The following is a 26135-nucleotide window of genomic DNA, read 5'->3' as shown; positions in this document are numbered from 1 at the left end:
TAGAGCTTTTGATTCTTAAAAGGCTAAAAATTTCCCTTCAAATAAATTTTGCAATTAATTGTGATTAGATAACATGTTTAAATCTCATTATCATCAGCTCTTCTTCATTACTATATGAATTATAAAGCAAGATCTCCAGTTCCAGTGCATACTCTGTTGTAAATTCATGCACAGTTTTGAAAACCAATCTTTGCTATTTCAGAGACATCATACTTTTCTATACTGCCATGGAGTGTATACTCTTAAGCAAATCAAGCTTCAGTTGAATTCATCATAGCTATAATAGCTGTAACTGCAGGCCAAGTTACATACACTTATTTCTATGCACCTGAAATTCAGTAAAGCACCATTTTGAAATGCTTTAAAAAAAAAAAAATATCAACCTCAGCAATGCCTTAGGGATTGTGAAAACAGCCCATGTCCTGTGATTTTCATGCTTTTTGTATGTGACTAAAACACAATTTAGCTTACAGTATGATGTATTTTACAAGATTACACTTCAGTTACAGATTTTCTTATCTTTACTTAATAGGTTTAACATAATACATTTACTGCTTGCAAACTTTGCTTGTGAGAATAAGTGAAGTGTGTATTAAAGTCTTCATCCTTTACTATCTTCACATCTACCAAAACTTGGAACAAATGGTCAACCTGTAGTATCTTATACTATTAACTACTAAATACAACAGGGAATAGAAAAGCCCTAATGCCAACAATAATATCATCTGCAAATTCTTAGAACAAAAAAATATAAACCTTGAGCTTCAGCAAGTGCAGAACACATCCCATTGGAAGCCAAAAAGCAATGTACAGCCCCAGTATCCACCAAGGATACATTCCTGAACCAGTTTATAATAAGATGGATAGTGAAGCAATTTTTCCTAAGAAAATCACAGTGAAATATACACAGTTAAAATACCTAAGGAGAGTATCTGTGTAGGATAAAGAGGTAAGAGCAGGATTGTCAGGATCACAAAGTGGAAGAGACATTGAGTTTTTTGCATGGATCAGTGTTCTAAAAGATCTCGGGTGCACTGCCTATAACACCATAGCCTAACCATTACCTTGCTTTTCCATCCTTCATCCTTGAAGGACTTTTTGATCTTATTCATCTGAGGAATGTGACCCTCCTTAAAAGAAACTATTCCTAAAGACTCATGGGAATATTTGTAGTAAAAGATTCCCATAAGATGTTCAGTCTCAAAGTGCTGGAGATCTTTCAGAACTATGCTCTTCTCCAAAAAGCCAACACTGCCTCCAGCTGATAATCCTGATGATCCTGCTTATGTCTCTTTTCCAAACCATGCAACGCTGTCTCCATGCATTTAAATCATGTGTCTGGTGTTCTTTAGTACATTAGTGAAGAAACTTTGGCTATCCATTGAACTCAAGCTACCTGACCGGGGTCAGTTAGTGGAGATGGGCAATAAATGGTCAGCAACAAAACTGAAAAAAAACCCAGACAGAAGTGACAGACATCGGACTGCTGATGTATAAATAGCTGATTTTTTTTTGTTTTCTCAGTCTTTTACAAATGGCTGCTACCAAAAAAGGGACCCTGTTCTTCTCTGTACCATGTAAATGTACTCTTCATGGAAACATAGTGTGACTAATTGAATTCTGAACTGAGAGTTAGGACGGATCTGTTTCCAGCTCTGATACTCATCTGTTTAGCAGAGCTACATTTACACCTCACCTCTAATAGCCTTTGCATCTATATGAAAGCAAATCATACAACAGTTCTGAAATCCATGATGAAAATGCACTGCAGAATCAGTGTTCCTTATGCAGTATCAGTAAACCTTATGTTCATTATGTATAAACTATTGTTTTTATTTATAAAAATGAACACAGGACATGAGACAAAAACACTTAAAGGGAAATGCTCCTTTTGTTAAAGGGGCTATTAGTCCATGTTTTCCCTTGGGTTTAATTTCATCTGAGAAAACTCATAAAAAGGAATGTTGAAGGATACTGTATATGCCAATACAAGCTTGGATTCAAAGCATATGTTTTAAGTGACAAACATTTAACATTGACAAACCAGAACTTAGCAGTAATAAAAGCTAGCATCATAGAAACCAGTAAGCACGGGCTAGAAGAGCACTTCAAATACTTTGAATATTAGAAGTCCCTACAGAAAGCCACATGCAAAGGAAAGGTGGCATCTCCTTTTGGCACCCCTGCAGGATCGGCCTAGAAGGTAAAGAGTAAGGATACAGCATGAAGAACACAAAAAAAAACCCCTGTCACTGTTTGGAATGACACTCTACTGAGCTTGATTTCCTCATGACCTGGGGCTGTAGCAAATTCCATGCCGCTGCAGTGGCCACTGTGAGCTGGGTCTTTAGAGTACCAGATTACTGCCTAGTGAAGAGTTAAACCTCACGTTTTGAGTAGCTGAAACCACATGGAATGCTTTGTTTACTGTTCCTATTGCCCTGAGAAGCCCTGCCTGCCATCTAGTCTATTTACAATCTACAGGCAGCAATGTATGCATGTCTCACACTGTAATTCCTGTGGTGACAATGGAAAAGGAGTCTAGAGCAAACAAAAAACAGAAAGCAGAGACAGAGAAGGAGAGTTAATTTTTAAGTTCTCAGGTGTTGCTGGATTACATACCTTGTTCTAGTTATGTTACTATGATAAACACAGGGAATGGGGCAATTCTTGGGAGGATTACAAACAGCGTTTCAATTTCGAACTCAACTAGAACAAAGGGTAGATTGATAATCTGATTTGAAAAACCATCTTCTCTTACAAGAGAAACTTTTAATACCAAAGGATTGCATATGTTGATCACCTACTAACCGTGCAGGAGACACCTTAATCACCTTACTTGACTCCTACAGGCACCGTAACTTCCTCCTGGACATCTTTAACCCACCCAATCACTGATCCGCTTGAACTTTGTCTGTATTATGGAAATGAGGGCACAGCAATACCTTGTGTGTGAGACCATTAAATTACAAAGGTTAAGCACAAAGCTTTAAAAAAGGAAAACATTTCAGATTTCAAAGCAGTAACAAATTAAAAACTCACAACAATGTTCTTTAACTACTCTGATGTAATACTGAAAAAAAAGAAACTGGATATCAGACAGAGAAGCACATCATCATTAATGTTCTATGAACTTGAAAGCTGAAATAATAAGAGTTATGGGGACACTTAATAAATGCTACTAACATACCCAGTAAGGTACTGGATTTCCTGACTTGCTCTTTGCTCACTTGTCTGCAGCCACAGCTTTTCTCTCCCGCCTAAAGCAACTATTAAAACAGCAGCTGCTGTGGCTGATTCAGTGGGATGAACTCACACCTAACCCAGACAGAGCTCAACTGCTGCATTCCCAACAAGCTAGAGAAACTATCCCAGTCCAACTTAAAGAACCAGGCTTCTGCTGCCGCTTGTATGGAATGGGAGGTTGGTGCTGAATGTATGGGCATAGGACCAACCCCATATCATTCTGTCATTCTTGTCTCCTTGGGAGAGTACAAGAGCAACATTCCATTTTCAGGCAACGCTCATTGCCTGCCCAGTCACTGCCAACTCTGCACCAAGCTGGGAATATATCTCACAGTTCACCAACAGAATGTGTAGGTGCACAAACCTGTAGGCATCTTCAGGACTATCATTAAATGTTTATTCATCCTTCTAATTATATACTGTAAATTCCCAGGAATACTAAGGATAAGAAAGGAGCGTTTTCAAATTATTTCAGTAATTCCACACAAAAAAGAACACAGGAAAAAGTACTATAAGTTAAAAAACACTTCCAGATCATCTGCAGAACAAAGCAACACAGAGAAAGACCTAGTATCTTTCATCAAGTAATAACAAGAGCACTGTCATTCAGAAAGAAAAATATCTCTGACAGATCTATTTGCTTCAATTCCGAAAAAGAATCATTGAATCACTGAAATTACACACAGAGATGGGTGTTTTCAAGATGACATCATGAATGGCCCAGCTCTGACTCTGCAATGCAATTTACTCTGAGGAAAGAGACAATTATCTAAATCTGTCTAAGGACTTGATGTTTCTGAGTCAGCCAAGAATCCAAACTGGTCAAAGCACAGCACAAGAGAAGAGTGGAAAGAATAGAATCCCCTGATCTGGCAAACATCTTTTCTGTGCAGCCAGATACTGGTAAAAATTTCTCAGATAAGCACGCCTGAACCAAAAAGGGCAAGCCATCAAGACTTGAACAAGTAAGGCACCTTTCCTGTTTATTTTTCTGCCGTTATTATGTATATTTAATTAAAACTTACTCCTTTAATGTATTTCAGATTAAAGGAGTTACATTCTTCTGACATTCTGCAAGAATTCACATTCTTCTGACATTGCAAGCCTTAGTGAAAAATTCATTCATTAGAACACCTGTCACTACCCTGGTTTCTTATGAGACAAATTTCAGGGTGCTCCAAGTTAGTGGTGAATATCTATATTTCAGAGCATGGTCTGTTGGAAGAGCATGTTGAGAAAACTCCCAGATTTCACAAAATTTACACCACTCCAGGCCGTTTTGCTGGTTAATACAGTTGTCAGGCCCTCATGCTCTTAATGGCCATTCATATAAAAACCACATAAAGAGAGAAAAGAGCTTAGAAATGACATAAATGACACACTCTGTACATTCTGTATTACAGAACAAAGAGCAGCCCAGATCTTGTATTTTCAATATATGAAAGATTGCCAGCAAATCTCTTGTCCACATCCCAGAGGAATAAGATGGAGGACTTCACGTCAACTGGTTTAACTGAGCATTTGCTAATTCAAAACTGAACAAGCACATAACCTTCTTCTAGTCAAAGTGCATACAAACACTTACACCGTAGATGATAACATGGAGTCTCACAAAAATGACACTTTTCTAGAGCAAAACCGCTAAAGAAACCTAATTTGAACCAGTCAAATTCACATAAAGTCTTAAGCATTGCTAAATTCACCCAGAGTTTCATTGGGACAGGCTACAGTCAGAAGCTAAAAGGACCCCGTTTGGTGTATAAAGAAAGTTAGAGGCTGAACGCACAGAAGCAATCAAAAGTGATTGGCAGAAACAGAGTTTCTAGGGGAAAGAATCTGCCTGACAGGCGGAGTGAAACTAGGAAGATATCTTTTTGCCATCTGTTCCTTCTATACACGAAGAAAAAGACTGCACATATTTTTCCCTTCCCCAACAGCAGAACTGCAACAAAGAAGTAGGTGACACATCAGTATTCAGGTTAATGGGGACAACCAACCAAGGCCCTAAATTCTCCTTAACTGTTTGTGCCAAAAGGACCTAAGCAGCAATGCAAAAATCTAGAGAAGTAACAACAATTTCATTAAACACAAACTAAAGTGACAAAGGCAAAATGCACACATTCTGCACATAGAAGCTTGAGAAAATACCAAAAGAAGAGAAATACTACAGAATAATTCTACTTCTACAATTTTTGTGGAATATAATCATCTGTTAAATCTTAAGAAGATAATCAATATCACTTGACTATACTCTAGATAGACTCACTTGTTGAAAAGCTCAAAATTCTCAGAATATTTACTAGTACGCGATTAGAAAGGAAACTATTATTATGCAGTTATGAGACCAACTAATCTTTAGATCTGCAATAACAAGGTTTCTTTCTGAAGTGGCTGATAAAACAGTATTATTAAAATACTCAACTCATTCAAATAGAATATTCCTTTTTCTTGATAAAGAAAAACAAAGATACCTTTTGTTCATTCAGCAGGTCTGTAATGGTTTGTGACATTTCATCCAAACTCTGTGCTGCCTTTACCAGGTTATGTAAATCACGTACATGCTGGTGAAGAGGTTCAAAGTCACAAAGTATGGGAACCCTGAAAAACAGTATAGGATTATTTTTTCCATATTGTTAATCTAATATTCAAATATATAAAACTGTTATGTGTATATTCCAACAAGACTAAGCTTCCCTCTGTGTAAGGTTTGTACTTTCTTCTATTTTACATAGAAAAATCCACTAAGAGCATCTGGTATTTGTGTTTTAAATTCAGAACTTGAGAGCTTTTAAGTAGTAGATAAACACATTCATGAGGAAGTAATACATCAGACTCTTTCCTTCTGAGAAAAACATTTACCAGTAGTACCTAGAGTTACAATAACAGTAACAGAATTGATAGTGATTAGATCTGTAATTGAAGTACTTAAGTTTGCAAATGACTCTATTCTTTTCTCCAGTTGGACTCCCTCCAATCCAGCTCTTCTTTTGAAGTAGCTATTTATTCTCTACTATTTATTTTAATGATAGGTAACCTAAATTAAAGGGCTGATTAATGTGTCATGATCATATTCCATGTCTTGCAAGATAAGCTTTCCATTGCAAGTGTTCTAAACCTCTGGAAAAGCAAAATTTATTTATTTTTCTTGAGAGTCTGTATATCTAGATTTTTTAATTTGTTCAGGAATAGCTCCACTGAAATCATGAAACAGGATTTCACTTAGACTAACAATATAACAAAAGCAGATTACTCTTCAATGTATTTTGCATTCTCTATTCTATATATAGGACAAGTGGCATCTAGTGTCTTCTTGTAGAATTAAGATTTCAGTAATTGTTCAAACATATAATTTCAGAAGACTGAAGCACTGTTAGTAAATAGAAGCATAATAATAATTAATGATATTTAATGATGCAGCTTAGGGGTTCAGTGATGACAGAAGAGGATTTTGCATTGAGTCTCAGCTTACCTACTGCTTGCTCTTTAGATGTTAAATGAAAATACAAAAGAAAGTACTGCTTTAAAGTTTCTTCTGAAGCTGTCTACCAAGATGTGTGACAGTTTTGCCCACTCGAGTTGCAAATCCACCACTAACTTTAATATTTCCATCAAATGTAATCCTGAGCCCAGAAACCAGGAGGAACGTGACATAATCCCACCTCTATTGCCATCAAGTGGAAAGCTATGTCACTACAATTCAGACCAATTAAAACAGTTTGGTTAGTGACTAGTTTTCTGACAACAGCAAAGCAAGAATTCTTCCTGAACTCATTCCAAACTTTCCAGGAAGGTCATAAAATTCTCACAAAAACCCAGAAATCAGGCAGACATCGAAGTATCATATACTTTAATACAATATACTAGAGTTTGCATATTTTTTCCTGCAGAAACCACTGCCAAGCAGACTAAACTCACTATACTTGTTTTTATTTCCAGCAGCAATACTGTAAGGATGGCCTGGAATTCTGAATCTAAAGAATGCCAGTAGAGAATAGAGGTGAAAAACGCAGTGAATTCAGCTCCTGCACTGTGCACCAACAATAGGTGTCAGGCTGATACTGATGGTGAACCTGAACCTGACAGATGACAGCGAAGCATCCTCCTTTTGGATTTACCTCATCATCTTTTGTGGGATTGTGGCCTTGGGGCTAAAAAAAAAATAAGGAATCTCAGCAAATCTCTGACTTCTAAGAGAAGGATGATGGACACACGCAACACCTGATTGTGGTCATACTGACAGACAGATCTTTTCCTAGGCAGAACCTTACATAGAACTTGCTACTGCCTATTTCTTGTCCATTGTCTTGGCTAGCATTTCTCTGATTGCTACAGGTCTAAGACATCTGAGTTTGAAAGCTCTCTCTAACAGTCATCTTTTCCAAACAGACGTGTCTGAGTTCTAGGTAAGAAACTAATCCTGTCAAGTTGCCTGTGAGACAAAACAGTAGCTTTCCTGTCTACATTTGCACGTCTCCCTCGCTGTTGGGAGACGAGACCCATGGAAATAAAGATTTGCTCAAAATGACACACTTCCACAGACAGCAGAGGCACTTAGAGAATACACCTTTTAGTAAAAGAAGTCTGTCAGAAAAAAAGCAATAATTGAATACAGGAGATCTCTATGATCTCATGCTGGGCTAAAGAAATTTATTTTATTTCTTCCAGAATGCCACTTAAAAAAGAGCAAATAAAAAAAAAATCAAATTCTGATCTGACAAAACAAAGTTATGAATTTATTTCACTTTAAAACTGACAACAAATTTTTTTTGCTTTTTAGCTCTGAGGCAGGTCAGAGGAACACCCAACATCCTTTACAACTCAACACAGAATACACATGTTCAAATCACCTGAGTTTGAATACATGAAGCATATAGGTAATATGTATTCTCCATTAAGTCAGTGAAGACCATTGCTTAAGAATGGTATCAGTTCAAAAAATAACTTGCCTGTTCCTTATGAAAAATGACCTCGGGGGAAAGCAGGGTGGTGGTTAGGAGCAGGATCAAAAAGGGTGGGAGCAGGGGGAAGCTATTTTCATAACATACAAAGTTAAAAAAGGTGCTTTACCTGAGTAACGGCTGTACTTCTGACGGACAAAAAGACTGCAAAAACTGCAAGTCACTTAATGAAATATCTGGAAGCTCACTATCAAATCTGCGAGGTTTTCGTGTCTGTATTAAGAAGAAATTAATTTACACATTGTCGTTAAGGTAAATAACGTCGAGGGTAACTAAAGAAGGATTAAAAAAGAGCTTAATTAACACAGAAAAGTTGGTGTTAAACTGATCTCTCTCAAAAGATTTCACATGCTTTTTTAAAGGAGCCATGCCTGGCCCCACCCCCCTAATAAAAATCATTCACATTTAGAGTCACTAATCTATCCACAGTGCCTTGGGCAGCAGTAGAACGGAGTATTTCAGTTGGAAGGAACCTCAACGATCATCTAGCCCAACTGCGTCCCTATTACCAAGCTTCATAAACATTAAGGATGTGTTTAAAAAGTTAAGGGATAAGAGATGGCACTGAAGCTTTATTTATTGTGCTGCTAAGCATATAGTCAAGTATTAATTCAGTTCAGCATTCAAAACACTGAAATAAGTAGCATTCTTATTTTTCCAAGTATCCTTTATAAAAAGCCACAAAGGAGAAGCTGAAAAGGTTAAATAAGGCAAAGTGAGATGGCAACACTAGAATCAAGAAGAGTTATTTTACTTGAATTAACCAAGCTGTATTAAATCACATTTAACAGGCAACGCTTGATTACAGCTATACTTTTTCACCCCTTCATGTTAACAGCCAAAAGAGGTGAAAACGCTTTTCCCCTCATCCAGTGATTATAGAAAAAACACAAAAAACTTTTACTTCCTTTTACCATCAGATTAATTTTATGGCTCTATTGTTCAGAAGAGAGGATTAGATGGATCAAATTATCCCCCCAGGCTTCTTTTTTCTCATCATCAATAGCAATTTTTTGTTCAATACCACAGGCTCCTTGTTAAAAAGGAGTACTGAGTTGACATTTCCTCTCCCACTACACTGCAAGTTATGAACCAATGTTAATAAAGGTCACTTGAAATAGCCAAGAACAGTAGCTGCCAGCTTTTTCATCTGTGTCAGAGCAACCTGACAGGCATACAGCTTGAATGAATTAAGCTTAGGTTTTTAATTTATAAAAGTACGGTTTTTATAAACAAACTAAAGCCCAAAAATATACTGAGTACATACACAAAAGGATGGAGGCCAGGAATCAAGTCCTCTAAACAAACGATTCCTTAGAAAAGACTTCCCTGGGCAAAGAAAAAATAGTTATTTAAAAGAAAGATTCCCTGGGCAAAGAAAAAATAGTTATTTAAAAGAAAGAAATGCAACATACAAAAATGCCTCAAGAGAAAACAGTTAAGCTACTGCAGACTTAACAGCTGAATTAAATTTGAAAGCATTATTAACTATGCCATTTCTTGACAACCTAAAAATTGCAAGTGACAGAACTCCATGCAAAACCCGCCATCCAAGTAGAACTTCTCACTTCATCAAAGTCACTTTTTGGTTAATGTTCAACCCTGCAAAAGCATCAACTCCTTTTTCAAATTTTCATTGCATTCTTGCTAATCTCCTTTCCAAAATATTATTAACTTTTTGCTCAATTTTCTTATTTTAGCAGTTCATTCAGAACATACGTTGCAGACTTTACAAGAAAAAAAAAAAAAGATTTCTTTTACCAGCAACTTCATTTTTAGTTTTTTTTTTTTTAACCTTTGGTCAAGTTCTTTAGACATAGGTCTTCATTCTTGTTTTTTTCTGAAGTAGTACAGAGGAACTTGTAGCAGTACCCAAATATTCAGTACTGATCTTAAAAGGGTTATTGAAAAAAAACAGTAAAGCTTGCAGACCATGTTCAAACAGAAACTGCATTCAAACATAATAATTAGAAATCTTATCATTTACAAGCATTAAGTTAATTACAACTTTCACAGTATTTTGAATAATCTATATGAAATTGTTTGTTAATTTGATTACTAGAAAAATACTCTGTTCATAATATGGCCACCTGACACGTTGCATGTAAGTGAAAAAAATTAAATTATACAGGTAAAGTACAACATAATGAAAGTATTTAAACTACAAAGACAAACGCCATTTAACCCTAATTCTGATCTCACAGAAGAGAAAGTACTTACTGAACAGTTTACCAAAAGATTCCCTTTTTGCCTTTTCAGCTTCATAGAGGTGTTTCCCATCCTTTATTAAAGCACCTGCCCACTGTGGAAGGGAAAAATACGTAGTTAGTTCTTAATTTATACATTGACACAAGGGTTTGGTCTCAAAGTTTTACTTACTTACCTCTCTGTAGTGTTTTATGAACATTTTTCTCCTCACAACCTCAACAACAGCTAGACAGTACATTTGAGGAACAGTACTGAGAGCCTCTACAACCTTGACCCTTTCTAGGAGCTCTGTCACAAGACGAAGCAATGCTTGTAGTTTCTCTCCATCTTGGTCAGCATGAAGCATTACAAAACAACACCACCTACAAAAGTAGGTTACACTTTAGAGACGACAACATTTAAATTTCACTAAGATTAGCAACATGTCTGGATGAATTGAACAATTACATCATTCTACACGGAACAACAACAGGTCATCTGGAAGTACCAAGCAATTCAGAATTCAGTAGCCACCTTGCAGTTTTCCGTTAATTTCTCACAGTAAGATATCCACATCAGTCCTCAAAAACTGAACACCTACCATCATTTAAGTTAAGGTGTTTGGTTTTTTTTTTTTTGGACAAGTAATGCTCTTAGCATACATAACCTTAAGAGGAATGATAATGTAACTTTCTCCAGAAGAATTTAAAAAAGCTGGTACATCCACAGCAAAGAAAGAACTACTTTTTATTTATAAATCTTAAAAATACTTATTGAAAAGCATTAGCAAGAAATATTAAGGTATTAAGGTTAGGGATAGCCTCAAAGTAATAAGATCAAAATATTGTTTGGGAAGTTCACACCATCTACTCACACACTACAGATAACAGCCCCTGTAATATAAAAATTCTCACACCTTGTAACCACATCTTCAACTATCTTATTATACAATCAATACATTAATTTCAAGCACAGCCACCCAACATAACTAAATAACAGGATAACTACTGAAAAGGTGATCATCTAGTGTGTTTGAGGGGAAAAATGACAGCAACTTTGCCACCACGGAAGGCGAAAGGTGGATGTATATCTCACCAGTAACAAAAAATAACAATAATTGCTTTTATTGATGGAAGTGAAGTAAAAATGAGCAACAAAAAAAAACAAGTCAACATTAAGCGACTAGGAACATGTAGTTTTTTGGATACTATAAGACAGGCACTGTTGACTCTCTCATAGTGATGAGTGGTAAGACATAAAAAGAAGCCATTTTATGAAGCCAACAAGTGGCCAATTCAAAACACAAAGGGAAGTACGTTTTCCACACAACACAGTTAAGTTGCAGAACTTGCGAAAAATAGGAGTTTGTGGATTCAAAAAGAAGTTGGATAAATTCAAGGAAAAACCTTCCATCAGCAATTAAACACAGAAGAGCCAGAAGAGCTGCTTCCAGATCAGGCAAGAATATTCTTCTCTAAGAATATTTAGATATAGTCAAGTTTCTTTCCTCATTATTAGATTCCCATTATGGTCATTTGCTACTAACTGCTACTGAAGCCAAACTAGAAGAACCTTTGGTTTGACCCAAAATACAGTGGGATTTTTTTGTATGTTTGTTTTGTGGTTGGGTTTTTTGGCTTTTGTGTGGGTGCAGGTTATTGATGGGTTTTTATTTAATTTTTTTTTAAACAACTATGCTTTATTCTTCTCTTCAGATCTATCCTCTTTGCATTCACTCTCCACACCTCACTAGCTTATTGCTCACAAAGGGATGCAAGTATTTTTCTCTAATGACTCATGAATTAAGTGTACACTACACAAATATTTTAACATATAGGAAATGAAAGTGATATTTATGGCAATCTAGATTCTACATGCTATGCCTAAATACCTGCTACAGTGAAAAATAGTGCAAAAAAAAGTCATCTTCCTATTAGGCTAAGAGAAAATGCATAGGCAACCGAGAGAGAAATTCACGTTTTGATTTACCTAGCAGTAATTTATTTTACAAACATAAAAGGATCTTTGCCACTACTGCACTGCTGATTCTTCCTGCACCTTGCATCTGCCTCGTCTATACAAACTGCAATCTCTTCAAGAAGAAAAAAAAAATACATCTTCTTGATGGATATCCAGTGTGCAAGTCTAACAGGGTCAGGACATTGCCCAGTTATTTGTTGCTAGCATAAACAACTTTTTTTCTTCCAAAAATTATTAAACTCTGTATACTTTTCCTATGTATCTGACATGACAAATTATCTAAATCTTAATAATTAAAACTGCAGTAGTGTGAAAAACTGTATTTCCCACTTAGCAATATAGACTACTTACTGCCTTCCATGTTATACAGTAATGATACTTACATTAAAAATCAACATTTTTACTGGCTGTGACTAGATATAATTATTTTTCATGAACTACAAGTAACACACACTACTGGCATGCTTTTCTGCTTTGATGTGATCACAAGCTGCTGAAGAGTGTTTCACTTATGCTTATTATAATCCTTTAAAAATATCAGTGTAATTGCCAGTCAAATTTTAAATAATAAGAAACTGACGGCTTCCGAGGTTGATGAGAGGAGAGGGGACTGTAGCTTCTTGGATACTGTTTTATTGGTATGAAGACAGTTTAAACTCCAAGAAAAGCTTCTCTTAAAATAATATTTTGTTTCACACTTACAAATAACTTCATATTCAAATTGAAGTGATCCAGCTTTTATTTTCTCTTGCATTAAGAAAAACTCTATGCATTACCAAAGATTTTCTTACAACACACATTCTTTAAACAGTCTTGATGCAAATAGAAGCAATAAAAAGTTGAAAAGTTGTAACTTACTTCAGTCTGACTTGTAGATTATTTGCAAGCTCCTGTTTGGCAGTGGTACATTTTTGTTTAATATCTAACAGTTTTCTGTGATTAGTTAGCATAATCATCAGCTGATTTGCATGACTCAAACACAAGTCAGGCAGCACAGAAGGATCTTTCAAGTTCTCAGCTCTCTTCTGATTAGCCAAAAATCCCTAGAGAAAGAGACACATTTGTTAAACAAGGTTTGTGACAATCAAAAAGCATGGAAGTGATCCTTCTTCTCTGTAAGAATGCAGGCATTTTAATAAACTTGCTGTAACCATTCAGGAGTATAACAGAATGTTATATAGGCGAGTGTCGAAGTTGCTTTCTTTTCATTCTATAAGCCAGTCCAAATAGATTTCATCTGATGTTTCTCTTCCAAACAGTTACCAACACAAGCCTATAACCAACACCAGTTAAAGATCACAAGAGTTAATGCAGCAGAAAAGTAGCTACTAGGATGGAGGGGATCAACTATTATTCTAATTTCTGCAAACAACCAGCTTGTTAACTTTTGTCATGTGCAAGACTTAGCATCAACGTGGAGCATATTCAGTATTACTGTGGGCTAAGAATGTATTTTTTGCACAAAGAAATTCATACATGAAACTAACTCTTCATGAGAGCCAAGATCACAGCCAGACATCTTACTTGCATGTAGTACTTCGGCACAGCAAAGAACTATCTGTTGCCGATGGTTACAGGCAACTCCTAGAAGGTTGGGGGGCAGAACAGGAAAGATGGACTGCCTTAGATAAACACGTCTCAGATAGCTGATTACAGTTCCACATACTTGTTTATTAAGCCTTTGTTTTCTTAATAAAGAATTCAAAACCAGACAATGGTTTTAAATGGTTTCTGAAGCTGAGGTTGATGAGAACAGTAAACCATAGTGAGTTACACAAAACTGCTGAAAAATAACTGCTGAAAAATAAAACCACTGTCGTTGCTGATTTGATATTGAATGTAAAGCAGTCTTGTCATAAGATGCTATAAAACACATTGATGGTTGGACTCGATGATCCCAAGGGTCTTTTTCAACCTAGATGATTCTATGATATTTGCAAAGCATGCAATAATTATTCATACCCTAGTGAGAACAGCACAGAAATCAAGGTAAGTATCAAACAAGTATATTAAGTGTAATTAAAAGAAAGAAGATGCACACTGAGATGGCAGAAAATACTGAAGAGTCAACCATTTACTGAACTCTGAGCAACTTATGTACAGAATGAGCGGAGCACACTCTGAAACAAAAGCAGGTCACAAACATTTTAACTGTCTGTATTATCCAAGCCAAGTGCATGGGAATCAGAAAAGGTGGGAAGAACCATTACCGAGATGAAGAAGAGGACAGCCCCATGAAAAGAACTTGGGTTGTTTCATCAAAGAGGACAAAGACATTGAAGAAACATGCTGTGATAACTGTTAGGGAAGTGCTAAGCACCAAAATCAAAGGCAGTTTAGGCATGAGAGCCTATAGCCAAGAAATAGCTATAGCTAAGAATACTGTCAGATCTGAGATTAACTGATGTTTATAAACATTAAGACAATCAGATTCTATACAACTTTGCAACAGGAACAGAGAAGTTAAGAAAATAATTGCTTTTAAATAGCAGCTCAGTAAGCTTTTTAAATGAATCACATGGCATGGAGCCTGAAGTTACAAAAAACTGCATGCAGTGAGCTACAAAATCCCTTTCAGCTTTACTCTCACTTCCAAAAGGCTATTCATAAATTTGAAAATCTTTTGCCACTACAGTATCTGTGGATCCACGTTTAAAACAAAATTTAAACTAAAATTACCCTAGTCTCAGCATACTAGAAAAAGGCCAGCTAAGAAAAACTACAGTAACCTGTCAATAAAAAAAAAATGGAGAAGGGAACCCAATAAATTGTGGAAGAATCCAAGATCGAAATAATCAACTGTTCTCACAAGTTCTTGCCTTTCTAGCCCTGATCAGATGACAGGATTCATTACATGAGCATCACAGTCAAACTGAGAAGGGTGCTGAAAAACAGGTAGGATAACGCCTGCATGGATTTTTCCCAATGACTATTTCCAAATCAAAGAAACAAAACCAAAAGGTATTTAAAAACATTTTGGAATGAAACTCAACCAACCAACAGGGAAGTGTGGCAGTCTGATGTAATAAGCAGCTGAGAAGACCCTGAATCACTATAAACCTTTAAATCCAACTCTTTTTTCTGACGTAACAAGAAGCAGGACGGAAATAAAAGTACAGAATATAACAATAAGCATAACTCCTCCTTTTTTAAGTCAAAGTCCTCTTCCCAACAACTTTAAGTGAAAGAGAACAAGCCCAGAATCAAGAAGGCCATCTGCAAACCAGGATTTTTTTGACTCTGACAGAGCTAACAAGACTAACACTTCCATGAATCTAACTGATGGAAACACATTTTGATGTAATGAATGTTTTGAAAAACTACACTACTAATAGGGCAAATTAAAGAAAAACAAATCAAACACAAGAAAATGTTGGAAAGGATAAGCTATTGGGCAGAATCACACTGAAAGATTAAAGAGGCTCCAAACTTTTTAGAGGCATACTCTTATTACCTAATGCCACCTACTGACTGCCATTCGACATGCTTATGTCACAAAACCCAGCTTCCACAGAGAAAAACTGGTTTTGAATTTAACAAAGCAGCTTTCCTTGTTAAATGGTAGGGGCTGGAGATCAACTGTTCAACTACATAACTCAACATGTAATTTTTCATATTCAAAAGGCTGTTTAATGGTCAGTTCAATGAAACAAAAGAACTCTTAAGGCAGGTCCATGAACAAGCAAATTAACTAAGCCATGAGGCCTTCTAGCAAGAGATGACTTTGTTCCATGGGATAAATTGCTTTCAATTTTTATAATGAAACTGAAGCTGGAGTAGAAAGTCAGCTCAAATTCTGGATAGAACATCAGCTTTTTGTGGCCTGGGGAAAATAAGCCTACAGCCTCCAATATATATACTGCCAATGGAATTACTGTTCAGTTGTTCCTTGTCTTGTTCTATAAAGTACATCCACTTATTTCTTTATGAACAGAAATAGTTCACTGCTGAAAGGTGTGACATAAAAGAAAATATTACACAAGTGGCGAGCACCACCGTTAAAAATACGTTAAGTCCCTCATCTATAGATGGTCTACTGTTGGCAAAAAGTTGTCTGCTCTTAAATGTAAGCCAGGTGGAATTTCATCAGATTTGACAGAGATATGTACGAACAGATACTAAGATAACATTTAAGCCAGATGTCTTCTTTTCCTTAAGTTAAGGATGCTCACTGAAATAATCAATTTTCAAATAAGCTTTAAAAATAAGTAGGTACAAAGTTTATAGCTGTTAGAGAAATTCATCAGATACTATTTTTATTAGCAGCTTTCCACATCAATGTGCAAAAAGTTACACTAATACAGCACAACCTGTTTTTAAACCATGCACTAGGTTTAACAAGATACACCCTAACACAACAAGAAACACCTTTAGAAGTATTTTCAAAGTTTTTAAATTTTACTGTATTTTAAGTGATTCTTACTCATCCAGAAGAAATCTAATATCTAGAATAAAAATAAACTAAATGTATTCTATTCCAGAAACAATACCATATACTGATATATCTCAGAAGCAAACAATTTTACACCAGTGCTTTGATGAAAATGTTGGCTGAATTAGAATTTAATGTATCTTTCCAAATTATGACCAAGAGAATGTTGACAGAAATGTATATAAAAATATACAGCTTAATATGCAGTAGACAAAGTTGCAGTGAACTACAGCTCTGCATGTTCCTAGTGCATTAAGTCTAGGATATTTTAAGTAAGACAATTTTATTTTGTAAAGTGACTTTTTCCCCAATATAGATGAAGCAACATAAACACAAGCCCTATATTTAAGTTCTGGTGCTGTCCTCCACCCACTGTTGCACTATCAACTATTTTTTAGGTTTTTTTTTAGTTTTCAGTTGGGAGTTATGATCTGGAAAAATGACCAAAAGATGTAAAACTACCAATACTTAAATGACAACTTGTTATGAATACAGCACCTTTTTGGGCATCTCCAGCGTGATAACGTTGAAAACCATCTTCCATCAAGACATGCAATTGTTCTGTTGCAATCTTTAACAGCATATACATATCAAAAATCTACCACCTTCCAACGTTACACACAGAAATATGTATTACCTGAGCAAGTTCTTTTTGTTCATTCACCAGTCTGCTGCAGCTTGCTATCATCTGGTCCAACGCATAGAGCCTATCCTCAAGGCCTTTAATAGCCTTCATGTTCTGATTATCTAGTTTGGCGATAGTTTGGCGACATTCTGCCAGAAAGGGCTGGATGATCCTTGGATCGAGCTGGGGAAAAAAAAAGTTTGTTAGCAGTTGACATTTTGAAAGGTGACACGAGCTAGCTACAAGAGTTTTTTGTAGCCTTAATATTTATTTTTTAAAAAATCTAATGTGTGCCTACATCTGTCATCTGTTTTGGAATTCTGAGTTAATAGTCTGTGAATTTTATATCACAAATCAGGACCCTCCCAAGGGGAAGGGACATTAGTTGAGGGGATAAGGCAGGGTCTGGGAGGAAAAGACAGTATAAAGATAATGGACACAGTCTACCCTGGAACAGAGTTCATAGAGTTAAAATCAAAACAAGTGATGAATGCGACTCAATGGAAAGTGCAGTAGGGAGGGTAGTGGGAAAAAGCTGCAAGACCCATTAGCCTTCTCCCACTAAATGAATGTTTTAATTGATTTCTTAGACAAGCAAATCAGTTCTAAGTTACTGGAAAACAAGCTATGGAAAAATAATACATTTGTAATACTTTTTGTTAATGTTTTTCCTAATAAAAATACAGTTTTAAAATTATTTCATCACATTCCTTCACAGGCCATTATCCAGAAAAAAAAGTGTTTGAAATCTTAAGAGGCTACCAATGTCCACAGATATTAAGGGTGACTCTTGCAAGTTTCACTATAAGAGCAGCAAAATATATTAGTCTGTTTCCTTGGTTCTAAAAACAACACAGGTAATTGCAGTAGCTTATACAGGACAGAGTTTAGTCTAAACCTGGAATAAATTCATTAGGAAAATAACTCTAAGAGTCATTTGGTGTTAGCAGAATATGAATAAATTTATCCCAATGGTTCTAGTATGCCATCTATTATATGAGAACCCAGGGGAAAGGATCCTATCCTGTGGGGGTCACACTAGCTGTCACAACATAAGCTTCTTTCATCAACATGCAGGGTTAATGCCCCTCATCACGAAGCACACAAATTAACTCTCAGAAAAGAAGCCACTTACATAAATCAGTATTAGCATAAATAAAAGTACTATTTTCCCCTCAATCTATTATTTAACTGTACAAAAGCTTTCATGCACAGCACTTTTTCATTCTGGAAACACCCTTTCCAGGTATAGAGGAACCTGAAGAGGAAGAGCATTACAAATTAAGGAACAACTACAAAGAATGTGTCTTTCATTCTCTTCAAACAAAATGCTAAACAAACACAAACAAAAACGAACAAACAAGGCTGTAAAGGGAAGTACTAAAAACTGGTAATTAGCCCAAAACTTTTCAGAATAAATAATGTTATTAATAGTGTGACAAAATACATTAAAGTTTTCTGAAAATCACAAAGGTCAATTTTCAGTATGTTATGGTCTTATGAATCTTGATCTTTCTCAAATGAGCTGCCCATCTTCAAGAACCAAAAATAGTCTCTCGGATTAAACCAGACTGTCTTTATAGGATCACCTTCACTGCCATCCTGTTCAGCACTGCTCCACTGTGGCACCCTGAGTTACTCCACCACAGCATCCTGAACAGTTTCTTGATACACAAAATACAAAAGAACAACATAGTGGGGTGGTTTTTTTTTCATTTTACCTTCATAAACTAATTCTTTTCTTATCTCTTCTTACAAAAAAAACCCCAACCAACTATTTCTCTCTTTCCATTCTGTAATTTATTTCCTCAATCAATTCTTGTTATCCCATCTTTGACCTAATTGCATCCGTAGCACTCAGCTCTACTTTCACTGGTAGATAATATTGCTATCCTCATCTTAAAAGGCTAGAAAAGGAAGAGACTTTTAAGTGGCTATGACAGCACTTAACAGAAATGTGCAGGTAGCTCCTACTTAGTCATTGCTTTTGCTGCAGCCCAGGTTTCTGCAAATAAGTGTCATTTTCTAGAAACACCTAGAGATTAGGAGAACCAGATACCTAGCAGCACTCTGTGCGATACACCAGTTCTGCCAAGACTATCAGTATCAGAGGTATCAAGCTCATACTCAGATACTTTACGCTTCCATGAAAATCCTACCTGAATTCACAGTTTCAAATAAGAAATGCAATCACAAACCATCTGTATGGCTCATATTTCCAAGAAGGAAAGAGCATGTGGGGAATGGGGGGAATGTGGGGAAAAGCCATAAAAAAAATTAGTGCCATTTTATTCTAGCTTGCTATGTTAAAGGTTCAGCTCAAGTAAATATTAAAAGAACAATCATGTTGCAAGGTATTTCTTTAGTATTTTCTTTTCCTTTTCAGCTACAGGCCAATTCTGTTTTGAAACTAATTCTAAATCAATGGTAGGCAAAGATTCAATCAAATCCTTTGTTTGTGCTCCTATCAAAACAGGGTAAATTAATGTTTTCCTAAGGAAAAACAGGAGCTACCACATTACTTCAAAGCTTTGGATTTTTTGTGAACCAAAACAGAACAACATTGATCAATTACAGTTGTTCTGGTAGTGGCCAGAATAGTCCGACTAAAGCATTTTCCCTACCTGCCAATTCTGCTTCTGCCAAGAAAACAAAAAGAAACTTCTTTTTTTTTGCAGAAGCAATCACATTTTTTCCATAGCTACACAAACCAGCTTAAGTTATAAAACAATTACAATAGTTGAACCAAAGGATTTCTGACTACTCTTAGACAAGGTAAGGACAGAAAAGCAGGTAATTGCAAGACAGCCTCTCTAAAACATGTATGTCAGACATGACTACAACCTGATCAACAAAGGCACAGTAAGTATATAATTGAAGTGGTTATTTTTCTCATTTTTGTATCTTTAATACCATCACAATTTATTTGGAAGCAACTGTTTAATGTCTGCCTCTTAAAATACTGATTTTTAAGAGACATTACATTTGTGCCCTTTTCATGTTTTGTACAAAGTGAATTCATTTGCTCACAACAGAACTACTGGGTTTTGTTATTCTTGTTTTAGGCTCGTGGAAAGCCCCCTGTAGCCTTACTGAACAAACAGTACAGAGAGCACTGTCCCAGACTCAGCAATTCTTAAGTCACGCAAAAAAGTGACTATTTGTTTTGCTAAAGAAAAAAGCTTGTAACGTCCAATCTTCCTTTTAGCCTTTTCTGTACTACTAAAATTTAAGACAGCTCAAAATCTTAAGCAGCCCTTAAGAGCAAGTCAAATTCTCCAACTACTTTTAAAACAGAATTAAAAAAAAAAAAAAAAAAAAAAATCAATGTGCAGAACTGACTGCATCATAATGATCCCTACAACAGATGGGGTTTAGACATAATTGAGATAGTCTTCTAGTCCTACCTAAAGAGGAAATAATGTGTCAAAGACAACAGAAACTGCTTTATTTGCTCAACATATATCGAGTTGTAACAGTATAAAATTGTACATATGCAGCAAACAAGGCCAGACAATGTAAGTACAATAAGCTACGGTGAAAGCGAAGAAAGAAGGAAAACTCTAGGGAACAGGTTTTTAAAATGTTATAATGCTCTCTGGTTAAAATAATCTTTTGGAAGGTAAAGAAAGTGAGCAATATTTTATTCTGCCACCAGCAGAAATAGAAATAGCCGTGCTAGGTTCTTCTGAGTGCATCTGTACTACCTAATAAAGAATGCATACATATATATAGAGAGAGAGTATGTAAATCTATCACAATTAACCACACTAATTTGTCCTATATTTTAACAAAGACTTCAGTATTTTCAACACAAAAAACGTTAACTTTGGTCCAGGAAAATCTTTACTTTCATTACTAGAATAATTTCTACGAAAAGGGCAAAGAAGGAATAGAAGTAAAGTCACTTTGCTTATACACTACAAGAAGCTATTGGCTTTCCAAACAGATTGGCTATTTGAGAAACAAGCCAGATAACAAGCATTCATTGTGAAATTATACATTTTTCTAAAGATCAAATACTTAACACTCAAGAACTTTTAAATTACTTCCCACACACCCCACCACACCCCAGCTTCTGCTTTGGTCTCCATTCAGAAAGTTATCTGAGAAATAACGAATTAGAAAAAGTTGAGTGACTTCAAAAGTACCATCCTCTGGAAAATAGACAGCACCAGCAATTTAAAAATTAAAATAAAACAAATAATCAGTAACTTACCCTGCTCATAGAATCAAAACATTTTCTGACCAGCGATTCAACATCATTAGGTCTATCTTGAACATTTATCCAGTCTAACAAAGACACATTGAAGGAAGGTTGATCATCGTCTTTCAATTCTACCGATGTTTCATTGTCCTGGACAGTAGCCATTTGACCAGATTCCTTATCACCTTTTACATTTTCAGGATCTGTGCCTTCCAAAGCTGAATGTTCAACTGACTTGCAAAATGAGGCTAGCATTGATTTACTGTTCACTTTAGATATATCAGAAGAAATCAATTTCCCATCCTCAGTTTCTTCACTTTCTGCCCCTCCATGCTCAGTTGAAGAATCCAGTCTTCCTAAACACTCTCTGTAACTATGTCTTGTTAGGCACTCCAGCAGTGGTATCTTGGCCATGATAGAAACAGCAGAACCCAAGCTTTTTTTAGAAAGGGTGGAAAGGAAAAAACATCAGTATCTAGAAGCCAACATGACATAAAAACCTAGATACAAACCACCTGCAATATAAAGTACTATTTATTTCAGAATTGAAGCAGATTTCAAAATGAATTTGGTAACTACCCTTTCAAAATACTGTGTTCAGTATCAACATCATGGGAAGACAGCTAAAGAAGTTACAATTTTTGCGCTCTTCCTCTGCTGAATAAGAACTCTTCCAAACATCCAAGTACATTTATGCTTATAATGCAATGAAAAAAAAAAGGCAGTTTGATAAACTATTTTTTTGCTAAAAGCTATACATTTTAATTTTTTTTTAAGTTAAAACACATTTATGCTTTATTTCTTTAATACATTCTATTAGGCAAAGCACTCATTCAATTACCACAATGCTAAAATGTTCACAAAAACGTCGAAGATTTTCCTTGAAGTGGCAGCCAGAGTTTACCAGATACTACTGTACACACATACACACACACACTCTTGAAGGTATACATATGCACCCATAGATTGTGTTATGACTTCATACTTTCAACATAGATCATAATTCTTAATATCTGCTCAAGTGAATTAAATAGCAATTAATTCAAAAGTGCAAATATGCATTTTAAAATATTAATATCTGAATTCATTATCTAGCTATTTCTAGTGCACATTTGGAAGGACTTCAGCTGTTCATTAACAAGCACATCTTCCACATAATTCAATACAGGTTTCTGTGTGCTGATGAATACAAGGAAAAACCATAAGTTAAAAAAATGACTACCACAGGACAGAAAGAATATTCTCCATGACACATAATTAAACAAACGAATACATGCTTGATTAATTAGAACTAGCACCAGACATAGAACAGTTAAAAAATAAGCTTAAAAACAGTAACTTGGAGACCAAGGCTTAAGCTTAATGGCAAACGTACTGTGTAAGTTTCAACTTGATATCATCTATGGACTGCAAATAGCTTGAATATACATTTTCAAACTTGAAAAGTAGCTTTTGGTAAGAGTATGTACAATCTTCCAAGTTGGCCATTATGGCAGCCCAGCCTTGATGCTGAAGATGTTCATCATGTACAAGACCTTCACAAAAGGAGCAAAGTTTCTTGGCAACCTCATACATTTCCTGAAAAAAAAAAAAACAAAACAAAAAAGGCAAATAACTTCAGGTTATTAATGTTTTTAATGTTCTATATAGTTACCACAGTAAAGTGAGCCATTTAGAAAATATTAACACAAAAAGTGTTAAATTTAGATAGCTAGAGTTGTACACCTTAAAACTTCAACCAAAAATAACAAAATTTTGTCTATTTATAAATAAAAAATTGAATTAAATGATGAAAAATATGTAGACAATTGTGAGAAATATCTTCAAAACAGGCAGGTGAAAGTTGTGGTTCTAAAAAACCTTATAAAATTAATTAAATGCTGCTAGTCTAAAATATTCAGTGCACACATGCACAATAATGCCTGTACAAATCTGATTTGAAGGAGCTGGCAAACAAGGTCCATTAAGGAGAGAATTATTGATGAGCCAAGCAGAAGCTCAGAACAAGACAATGAAGTGCAGGATCAGTCAGCAGAAGCACAGGTGCATCAGATGCAAGAAGAGATGTATCACTAAAACAGCAGAGTACATAGTTAAATGAAGTCTTCCATGGATTAATAAACTAGATGCAACACAATGAGCAGCAGCACAGAGTGTCCACAAAACTCTGAAACACACCCTGAAACTTCGTATATGCAAACCCACGTGGAAGCTTTTCTGTTAAAGAACTAAATGACAGAGGCATTTTACTGCCATAAGAAGATGAGAGACCTACATATGGCAAGTACTTTATCTTACTAAAAGTGCACTAACAGCAATGCTTATTATATTATTATTAATAATTATTAATACAGTACATTAAATTCCAAAGTTTTAACTCCTAGTAGAAGAGTAACTATTTTAAATTTACCATTTTAAGTTTACCAATTTAACAGACTGTCCACCTCAAAGTGCCTACTACTCAAACACCAAAACAAGAAAGTAAAACAAAAGTCATACAATAAACCTTTTGGCTCAATACTACTCAACAACAGACTACAGGAAACAGGAAAATATTCTCCTAAGCATACTCATATGCTGGATTTTAATATATATCTACCCTTCAATAAAGAAAATCTTACTACATTTTGCAGGAGGTTGAGCATACTGTTAAACTAGGGCTGAACACAACTCTGCTCTAGTACACGGGAGAACACCATGCATGGAGAAATAAGTTATATAAATAAAGTGAGAAAGCAGTGTTAAAAACGCAGCACACCAGTATATTTCAGAATGTATTTGCTGCTGAATACATGTTCAACATGTTGTACAACAACCCCCTGCAGCGCTACAGGCTTGGGGAAGAGTGGCTGGAGAGCTGCCTGGCAGAAAAGGACCTGGGGGTGTTGGTGGACAGCCAGCTTAACATGAGCCAGCAGCGTGCCCAGGTGGCCAAGAAGGCCAACAGCATCCTGGCCTGTATCAGGAACAGTGTGGTGAGTAGGACTCGGGAGGTGATCGTCCCCCTGTACTCGGCACTGGTGAGGCCCCACCTCGAGTACTGTGTCCAGTTTTGGGCCCCCTACCACAAAAAAGACATCAAGGTGCTGGAGCAGGTCCAGAGGAGAGCAACAAGGCTGGTGAGGGGTCTGGAGCACAAGTCTTATGAGGAAAGGCTGAGGGAACTAGGGTTATTCAGCCTGGAGAAAAGGAGGCTGAGGGGAGACCTTATTGCTCTCTACAACTACCTGAAAGGAAGGTGTAGAGCGGCGGGGGTCAGTCTCTTCTCCCAAGTCATGGGCGACAGGACTAGAAGGTTCAGGCTGGATATTAGGAAAAATTTTTTCACTGAAAGGGTTATCAGACATTGGAATGGGCTGCCCAGGGAGGTGGTTGAGGCACCATCCCTGGAAGCGTTCAAAAGACAGGTTGACATGGTGCTGGGAGACATGGTTTAGTGATGGTGTTGCATTTTGTTGTTTTGTGGGTGTTTATTCTTGTCAGTTAGGTTGATGGTTGGACAAGATGATCTTGAAGGTCCCTTCCAACCTAAAAGATTCTGTGATATACATATACCAAGAACAGTTGAGCTCAACAACACTTCTTTTCCTGAAATAAACCACAAAACCGCGTTTTATCAAAACATTTCAGAATATTGACAAAACCTGAAAGTTATGAACACCCCCCCCCTTTTTTTTAAAAGTCCAAGCCTTGTCTCAAGCAGCATGACAAAATTCCACTGTACTTCAAATCACTAGTATCTAAGCTATAGGCAGATGAAAAAATAATATATAAACAAACATACTTATATACAAACTCCAAGGAAATAAAAAGCTATTACTATCACTTTGTAGTAAAGATGCTATTTTTTTTTTTCTTGTTTTCCAAACTTTGGTCACTTTCTGTGCACACGAGAATAAAGATTTCCTGTTTGAAAAGAACAGTTATTTTATTTGCTGCGTGAGCTCTCACTTCTCAAATCGAAATCAACTGGTAACGCAACTGGGACCGCATCCAGATAGTCTCAAGAAAATGACTTGCAGATTTCGGCACCATCTCCAGCTCGTCTATACAACAGAAATTCATATAAGCTGACTAATGCAATACTGACAACTTGAACATTTTTTTTATTGTTTTCTTAAATTCACTTTGTATACAAACTACTCAAAGGCAAATTCCACAGCATATAAAAAAGGAGTTACTGCTTCCTCAATTATCATATTAAGAGCCAAAAGAACAGGCTGTTTAACCCTAAGGTAAATTACAAAATACTCCAGAAGTACGAAGCTGAAAGGGTAACTGAACGTCCCCATTGTGTTCTAACAGATGTCCTAGGAATGTACACAAGCATTTCACTTTCAACTCACAAACACTATTCTCTTCCCAAAGTCATCCTTCCTCCAAACTATGGGTAACAATTCCAAAAAGTGAGAGCATATGCAGAACCATACATTAGTTTGAAGACTACAACAATATAAGCCATATACAAAATCAAAACAGATTGTAGAGTCTTTTTACACA

The 26135-nt window shown here is 36.0% G+C and overlaps 1 protein-coding gene across 2 annotated transcripts in view; it reads right to left on the bottom strand.

Moving 5' to 3' along the window:
* The window catches only part of RB1CC1 (RB1 inducible coiled-coil 1), a 60984-nt gene that overhangs the window by 21368 nt on the left and 13481 nt on the right, over positions 1-26135 (bottom strand). For both annotated transcript variants that reach the window (XM_074146877.1, XM_074146876.1), the window contains exons 4-12: positions 23011-23213; positions 21648-22071; positions 17441-17611; positions 13230-13414; positions 10588-10774; positions 10425-10506; positions 9472-9533; positions 8314-8417; positions 5718-5844 (exon numbers count right to left, since the gene is read on the bottom strand). In XM_074146877.1, the coding sequence (XP_074002978.1) occupies positions 5718-5844; positions 8314-8417; positions 9472-9533; positions 10425-10506; positions 10588-10774; positions 13230-13414; positions 17441-17611; positions 21648-22071; positions 23011-23213 (1545 nt within the window). The remainder of the gene's footprint in view (positions 1-5717; positions 5845-8313; positions 8418-9471; positions 9534-10424; positions 10507-10587; positions 10775-13229; positions 13415-17440; positions 17612-21647; positions 22072-23010; positions 23214-26135) is intronic.

Source organism: Numenius arquata, chromosome 4 (assembly GCF_964106895.1).
Source record: "Numenius arquata chromosome 4, bNumArq3.hap1.1, whole genome shotgun sequence".
NCBI classification, from domain to species: Eukaryota; Metazoa; Chordata; class Aves; order Charadriiformes; family Scolopacidae; genus Numenius; species Numenius arquata.
The sequence above is the reverse complement of the archived record's forward strand: the minus strand, read 5'-3'. Positions and strand labels throughout refer to the sequence as shown.